At 34.9% G+C, this 9,138-nt stretch overlaps 1 protein-coding gene across 1 annotated transcript; it reads left to right on the forward strand.

Annotated features, from left to right (window-relative positions):
* Positions 1-17: 17 nt before the first annotated feature.
* LOC121939441 (triple functional domain protein-like) lies at positions 18-3,924 on the forward strand (the record flags this gene model as incomplete). The annotated part of the gene is made up of 3 exons (XM_042482461.1): positions 18-217; positions 320-458; positions 1,335-3,924. Coding segments are annotated over 3 exons (888 nt in total), but the record flags the coding sequence as incomplete, so codon positions are not given.
* Between the last annotated feature and the right edge of the window lie 5,214 nt (positions 3,925-9,138).

Genomic DNA, 9,138 nt, shown 5'->3' on the forward strand with positions numbered 1-9,138 from the left:
TCCTTCCTCTCCCCAGGGGTCGTTTCTCAGTCGTCAAGCGTTGTGACCAGCGGGGCACCAAGCGTACCGTAGCGGTCAAACAGGTGAACAAGAAGCTGATGAGGAGGGACCGGGTGACTCAGGAACTCAATCTGCTCCAGAGACTCCAGCACCCCCACATAGTCAGCCTGATAGACACGTATGAAACCCCCTGCAGCTACGCCCTCATCCTGGAGATGTGAGTACAGACCAAAAACATCACATTAAAAACATGTTACATTAAGTCTTTGATTCAAACTTTCATTTTCAAAGTTTCATCTGATGGACTTTTGTGTTTCAGGGTTGACCAAGGCCGTCTCCTGGACTACATTGTTAGCTGGGGGAATCTGACGGAGGAGAAAGTGGCCTGCTACCTAAGGGATGTTTTAGAAGCTTTACACTATCTGCATAACTGCAGGATTGTGCATTTGGACGTAAAAGTAAGTAGTCTAACCTTTATGTTTTTAATCACTGTGCTTGATATTCCAAATTTGTTGTTACCCTTACAGCTCATTGAAACAATGTTTCATTCCTCCTGAAAACTGATCGAGATAAAAGCAATAGTCTCATGTATACCTGTGTTCCTTTGGTGTGTCTTAGAGTAAAGTATGCAAGTAAATGTCTGTTTTTCATTAAATATGGAATTAACAATAATGGATGCCAATTACTTTTCTCAGTGTTAAGTTATTTCAGAGAAAATTGTGGGTTCTTCCATTGTCTTGGAAGGGTACCAACAAATTTGTCCACATCTGTAGCTGCACATAGCAGTACTATATGAATGCACAGATTGTACACTTCAGAGATCATACCGTCACATAATCTCCCAGAAAGCCACGTTATTTTCAACAAGACATAATGAGGTGTTAATTAGTGAGCTTGAGAGATGCTGTCAGTGGATTTGTGTTACCTGAAAGATCAAGGATAATTGTTATTTTGTTTTTTAAACTTTGTTTAAAAAAGTGACCAATAAATCTACCTTCTAACTAACTAGATCACTAGCAGAACTAACTAAGATGGTTTTGGGGAGTTTAATTTTGTGTCTGTGCAGTTTGAATCAAATGTGTTTTACTTTGAGTTACTGAGGCAATGAAGCTAACAGTCTTATTTCAGTGAAAGAAAGAAACTTGAATTCAGGAGGCGTATGGTGTTTTTTCTTTTGTTTTAATAAGGAAAACAAGTGTGAGAATATATACTAATCCTAATATACCACCATAAACCTGGATGGTATGAATCGGATACCGCCCAAGCCTAGACTGTAGTAATTAAGAGGAATCAAGCTGAGCTGACTAATGTTGACCCTGCGATGTGTTTGGCAGCCTGAGAACCTGCTGGTGGCCCACAGCTCCAGCGGCCAGCCAACGGTCAAACTCACCGACTTTGGAGATGCGGTCCAGCTCAACAGTGCCCACTACGTCCACCCTCTGCTGGGCAGCCCTGAGTTTGCCTCCCCGGAGTTAGTCCTTGGAGAGCCCGTGTCGCTGACCTCTGACCTCTGGAGCCTGGGCGTGGTGACCTATGTGCTGCTGAGCGGCGCCTCCCCCTTCCTCGACGAGAGCGCCGAGGAGACCTGCCTCAACATCTGCCGGCTGGACTTCAGCTTCCCCAGGGACTACTTCCATGGCGTCAGCCAGGCGGCCCGGGACTTCATCTGCCTGCTCCTGAGGACCGACCCCAGCAGGAGGCCTCCGGCTGGGCTCTGCCTCCAGGAGCCGTGGCTGCAGGCGGGGCTGGCTGACAGAGCGGAGGGCTGCCTGGACACCTCCCGCCTCATCTCCTTCATAGACAGGAGGAAACATCAGACTGATGCCCGCGCCATCGGAGGAGTCAGGAGCTTCATCCAAAGTCGGCTTCAGCCCCGAGTTTGAAGAGTCGGAACGAAGCCTCCATCCACGCCGTTCTGTAGGCTGCAGGTTCCTCGAGGATGGTCTGGATGGAACAGGAAGGAGAAATAATGAATGCTGATCTTATCCTCTTTCACAGAATGTTGATTTACTAAAGTCCTGTAGTCCTTTCACCAATTACACTGAGACCTGTTGAGGTCTGAGCCAATCAGAGCCCAGAGAACAGAGTTCTCACCAATCATGTCAATTAATGGATGCCCTTGCCTACTGCTGCTTGCTGGTTTCAACTCAAAACAGATTTTGTAGTTAAGTGAACAAAAATCTAAAAAAAAAAATAATAAAAACATTATGAAGTAATTTATTTTCCTTTGCAAGAGTTAAAGCTGATCAGAAGAGCCGAATGATCGAGCCTTGACACCACTGCACAGACGCAGAGCTTTCAGTAGAAAGTGATGCCAACGAATCAAGCAACGGCGCCAGGAGCAAACTGCCCAGACATCGTGTGTTTTTGCTCGTTTACACTAAAACTGTCACTCAAAGACTTTTGAGAAGCAGCCCTTTCTTATAGAAACAATGTACACAAAGGAAAAATACCGTCTCTATGTTTCCAAGAAAAAAATAAGAATTGTAGAAACTGCTCATCAGTGAAAAGCTGCTGTGCTGCTCTGGACTCTGTGGAGACAGTGACTGAGCATCTTGACTTTATTGAGACATTTATACGTCCGATCAGAGCTTTTTGATGGCTGCGCTTCTATAATGTACCTAATCTAAGATACCATGATGACCATGTCGCGAATAACAATGCTGCACTGTCCAATCTGAGAAGAAACGATAGACATCCATCCTTTGCTTTTCCTAGAACAAAACTTGTGTTGCGCAGATCTGAGATGTTTAAGCCTTACCTTGTATATAGACTTCTGCCTTCTCCCCCCTCACATTCACTGAGGACTCCTGCTTCTGGACAGCAGGACAAGACAGCGCTGACTGCCAGTCAGATGGGAGTGAATGTGGAGGCAGAGGAAGACTAATTACTGTAAATGCACTCATTGTATGTTATGTTTGATTATCATGTGCAATGTTGCGGCTTTAACATTTTATGCAACTATTTATGAAGACATCTGTTGTATCTGTAATAAATCTAGAGAAAAGCATGTACTTGGTACTGCAAGCACTGCTGGTAGTTTGTGTTTATTTGATCTCTGAGTGTAAGGACTTCTGGGCCAGGCCACGGTAGAGGTCACAACCTACAATCATTTCTGTTTGATCAAAAATTATTTAACACTTTTTGTACTGTATGCCTCCGTAGTATTGGTACACCAAAGTCGCTTTAGCTTTATAGTACTTAATAAAAAATATTTTATTGTGACTATGTTTCACTCGAGTTAGGTAAGATTATGACCACGTGGAATGACTGTTTACACGAGTTAAACACTACCTTGGAGGATACACAATTAGTTTTAGTCTTGCGCCTTTTCTTAAAGAGACAGGATTAAAAAGTATGTATTCTTCATAGAGTATTGCCATTTCATTTCATTTCAGTGGGAGATTTTTGTACATCATTTACTAAATGGTGATCTAACTTTATGTACAGATACTTGTTGCCAAAATATTTCTTCCATGAATTCCGGTTCCGTGTTTAAAAAAAAAAGAGGATTGGTTTGGATTTGAGTTGAGTTCTTTCCTGGAAATTAAAAAGATAGTGTTGGTATAACCACTTAACTCTACATTAATCCAACGTGGATTTAGGACGTGTCACGTTAAAAGTGATTCTATGAGGAGCAGAGATCACAGTCCTCTGTTACTTTTATTTATTTGAAAGGTGTGCACAGGCCGCTCAACAAGGAAACGTGGACTGGATACCTCACTTTAGGTTTTTTTTGTGTTTTTCATTGTCTTTTTTGTCATGTTTGTTTCATTTGTTTCATAAATTACATGTTTGCTATTTGTTTTTATGGTTTTTATTTTTGCATGTATATTTCTTTGTACAGATCATACATACTGTCCTTTGTAAATATTCTCATTTTGCCATCAGTTATTTGGAAATTAAACATAATGAACACATGTACCCTGTTTGAAATTGGTTTATTAAGGTTTATTATTATTAAGTTTTGGGTTTTTTTGTCGTTTGAATAACTGCATTTGAATATATTTAAACGTGATATGAGTTTTGCAGGGTTTTTGAAAGACAGACTATGCTATGTCGTTTTTTTATGTTTTTGGCCGACATACAATTACCTTCTCTTTTTTTTTTTTTTTTTGAATTTTAGATGACATTCTTTTTAGTTTTTATTGACATACTATACTATATGTTTTCTATGATGTTTTGACGCCATACTGTACTATGATGTTTTTTTATTATTTTTGGACAATATACTAAACTATGACGTTTTTTATTATTTTTTGGAGGTAATATTATACTATGACATCTTTTGATGAGTTTTAGACAACGTATTATATCATGGTGGGTCATATGATTTTTGGACAACATGCTATACTATGAGGTTTTTTTTAATTAGTTTTTAGACGACATAATATGCCATAACATTTGATGACATACTAAGCTGTATTTTATATCTTTGGAGGAAATACTATACTATGAAGTTTATTATTTTTGGACAATATACTAAAGTATTATATTTTGTATCATTTTTGATGATATGCTATACCTTGATTTTTGTTGGATTTTAATATGACATACTTCTCTATGTCGTTTTTTCTTTTAATTTTTGGACATCATACTATATTATGACATTTTTTAGGACTTTTGGAAGACATTTTACTATGAGATTTTTTTAATGACTTTGGAGGACATACTGTTCCATAATATGTTCAATTATTTTTGACGACTTGCTTTACTAAACAGTTTTTATTTTTAATTTTGGAAGAAATACTATAGTATGATACTTTTTATGATTTTTGGACACATTTATTTATGAGTTTTAGACGAAATACTATTCTATGTCATTCTGTATCATTTTGGATTTCATACCGTATTATGTTGTTTTTAATGATTTTTGGAAGACGTAATACTATAATGTTTTTGATGATTTTTGGACATTATACTGTACTATGATTTTTTTATGATTTTTGAAAGACAGTATACAATGTTGTTTTTTATGAGTTTTTGACATCATAATACGTTATGCAATTTATGATTTTTGGACAAAATACTATTCCAAGATGGGTTTTTTCGTTTTGTTTTTTATCACAATTTTTAAGTGTTTTTGGACAATATACTATACCATGATATTTTCCATGAGTTTAGACGATATTGTATATTATGGATTTAGTTATAATTTTTGAAGAGAAAATATACCATTTCATTTTTTATCATTTTTGGACAACATACTATGCCATGATGTTTTGTTTTGTTTTGTTTTTTTTGGTCAACATGGTATACTATAATTTTTTTTTTAAATTATTTTTAGATGAGATGTTATTCTATGACAATTTTTAATGAGTTTAAGATGATGCTATGACATTTTTGGAATGAATTGAATTTTTGGAAGAAATACTAAACTTTTTTATAAATTTTGAAAGTGAAACTATACTAAATTTTTAAAAAATATATTTTTAAAGACATACTATTCTATGTTGTTATTTATTATTTTTGGACGACATAGTATAGTATGTTGTCCAACAACATGATAAATGACAAGAGTATGATGTGTCTTTCAAAAAGTATAAAAAGCGTAATAATATATTATGATGTCTATAATGATTACTGATGATATTTTATACCAAGAGCCGTTTTTGTGGGGTTTTTTGTTCATTCTTTGGTGAAATACTTTATAATGATGTTTTTCTGTTTCTGGCCAGTATTCTATACAATGAGGTTTTTTATGTGTTTTATACGACATAACATACGATGGCTTTTTATGATTTTTCGCTGGCATACTTTCCTTTCTTTTTTGTTTTTTTTTATGGCTTTTAGATATTATACTGTACTTTAACGTTTTTTATGATTTTTGGAAGACATACTTTATTTGTTATTTTTATTCTAGTGTGACTTTTTTTTCACTTTTTTCCCAATTTTTTTTCAACATGCTTCAGTTTTGTCAGTGTGTTACGGTGTGATTTCTTTTGACATATTATACTATTACTTTTTGTCACTTTTTTCCGACAAACTACACCATTGCTTTTTTCAACATGCTACAGACTACCTTTGTTTTCTCAGTTTTGCCAACATGTTACACAGATTATACTTTACTATGACTTTATTCGACATGCTACAGAAAGACATTTTTCGAGTTGTTTCAACATGTTGATTAGACTATGATTTTTTTTTCTGACCAGATATACTTTAACTTTTTTTCGATACACTATACTGTGACTTTTTTAATCAGTTTTTTTTACCTGCTATACTAGGGCTTTTTTCCACGTTATACCATTACTTTTTTTGACATGCTATAAAATTACTTTTTTTCGAGGTGCTTTACTATGACTTTTTTCAACATGCCATACTATTTGTCCAGGTTTTTTTCAACATTCTATATTAGGACTTTTATATAGCAAGTCTAAAAAGTAATAACTTTTTACGATATACTATGACATTTTTTATCTGACATGCTATGACATTTTTGCATTATACACTATGACTTTTTCCATTTTTTTACCAACATGCTATACTATGACTTTTCTATCTGACATGCTTTACTATGACTTTTTTTGATATGCTATGACATATTAGACTTTTGTCAGTTTTTTTGACATACTGTACTATGACTTTTTTTTCGACATGCTACAGTAATGGTTTTTTCTGTTTTTTCAACATGTCATAGTAATACTTTTTTCCCCCCCGACATGCTATACTATCAATTTCTTTTACACTTTTGACTTTTTTTTCTTCAATTTTTCAACATGCTATACCATGACTTAATTTTAAAAGGCTATACTATGACTACTTGATGTACTATACTAGGATTTTTTCAACATGCTATACTATGACTTTTTTTCAACATATTATACTATGATTCTGACAGTTTTTTTTTTTTATGACTTATGTCAATGACTTTTATCTGACATGGTATACTATGCCTTTTTTTATTTAAGGGGGCAACATGTAGCAAAGGGCCAAGGCCGGAATTGAACCCGCGGCCGCTGTGGCGAGGACACAGCCTCTGTAGATGGGGCACCGCTCTATCCACTTATCCACAACTGACTTTTTTGGCATGCTATACTATGACTTTTTTTATCAGTTTTTTTCGACATGTTATACTATGACTTTTTTTTGACACACTGTACTATTACTTTTTTTAATTGGCTACAGTATACATTTTTAAAATTTGTATAACGTGATGCTACGACTTTTTTTGACATGCTGTACTATGATTTTTTTCCAAAGTGCTATATTAAGACTTTTTTTTGACTTATTATACAATGACTTTTTGTCAGTTTTTTTTTTCAACATGCTATACTCCATCCCTCCATCCATCCATGCTATAAAATGACTTTTTTATCTGACATGCTTTACTATGGCTGTCTTTTGCCATCCTTTCTTTCAGTTTTGTCACCGTGCTTTACTTTGACTTTTTATTTTTCAGTTTTTTGAAACATTATACTTTGACATTTTTAATTTTTTTTTCCATATTATACTATGACTTTTTTCAGCTTACTATGCTACAACATGTTACGCTGTGACTTTGTTTATGTTTTTTGGGGGATACTATATTAAGACTTTTTTTTCCCAAAATGCTGTAGTGTGACTTTTTTTCCAGACATGTATAACTGTGACTTTTTTCTCAGACATGTATGACTGTGACATTTTTAAATGTCTTCACCACTCTATATTAAGACTTTTTTTTGACTTACCATACTATGACTGCTATTCTATGGCTTCTTTTAAGGTTTTCAACATGATTATTATTATATTATTATTATTAGTATTATGATTTTTTTTTTACATGTTAACATGCTATACTGTGATTTTTTGCATTCTTTTCGCCATACTGTACTATGATTATTTTCGACGTACTATGACTTTTTTTTCGACAGGTTACACTATGACTTTTTTCATTTTTTCGTCACACTATTTATTTTCTTGTCTGTGAGGTTGAATATGAGGCAGACTAATTTTGCTTGGCTGATTGGTAATAAAGGAAAAAGTTTTGCAATTGCATTTCAAATTTAGTTTATAACTAGGGATTAAAAAGAACAGTTATTCTGGTCAAACATTTGATTAAATATTAGTTATAAAGCCCAATATCACCTCTAACACTTTACCTCAAAGAGCTTTCCATCATTCTTACCCTGGATTCCCACAGCAGAGAAAAATATGGCCGGCACTGTGGCTCTTTGCTCAGTATGAGAAGAGGTTGCTTTACAGGCCTCAGGGGCTTATTTAATGATTTACAGGGATGTTTTACATTTGTTATATTTATGTTTTGTCATCAACATCTGTGTCTCTGTCATAACACAGGGCCGAAGGAGATTTATTTTATTTTTTTAATCCTCACAACCTCCTTTTGCTGACACACAGCGTGCTCTTATTCTAGGAGATTCCTTATGTTTTTTTAACTTTAAAAAAAAAAAAAATCATTTATTTTTTTTATATTTTTCTTTAGAAGTCTTCTTACACCTCTTAAAATCCCCCATGTAGCTTTAGCAACCCCTAGTGGTAGTACAGACCCCCAGGTCTCCAGTGCTCTAACGCAGGAGAGTTCAGTCTGACACTAACAGACGGTTTTCTTACCTTATGCTGAATTCTTTCTTCTCTGCAGTTCTTGAAGTCTGGTTTGTTTTCTGTTGTGGCCTCTTTAAACGACTCCCTCACACATCTTAGGATGGACAGATGGATTAACATGTTTCTGAGTGGGACAAAGATTCATAAACATCGAAGGTATTTTCACAGCAGTGTTTGAGATTGGGATATTTCTATGTGACAGTTTTTCAAAACATCCCTCAGAATAGATTTCAATCTGGCATTCAAAGACAGTTCAAATCTTTCAGCACACATTCAAAAAATATTGTATTATTCTTGTTTAAAATCATTATTGGTAGTTTATGGTGTTCACTAATACAGGGGTTCCCAAACTTTGCCATGCCAACGACCTCCAAACTGCATTAGCCTCTGGCGCAGACCCCCTGATGCAAATATTATTATTTTTTATTACACGTATATTATAATGGCAAAATCAAAAAATCAAACATACAACTTCTTAAAATATTTTACTTATTAAATCTTTCCCTCTGTTATAAACATTTCTTGTCATTGTATTAAAAGGTAGTATTAACAGTAAATATTTTCTTTTAGATTTTAGCTCTTTTGTTAGGCCTTCAG

Source organism: Plectropomus leopardus, unplaced genomic scaffold (assembly GCF_008729295.1).
Source record: "Plectropomus leopardus isolate mb unplaced genomic scaffold, YSFRI_Pleo_2.0 unplaced_scaffold4831, whole genome shotgun sequence".
Taxonomy (NCBI): domain Eukaryota; kingdom Metazoa; phylum Chordata; class Actinopteri; order Perciformes; family Serranidae; genus Plectropomus; species Plectropomus leopardus.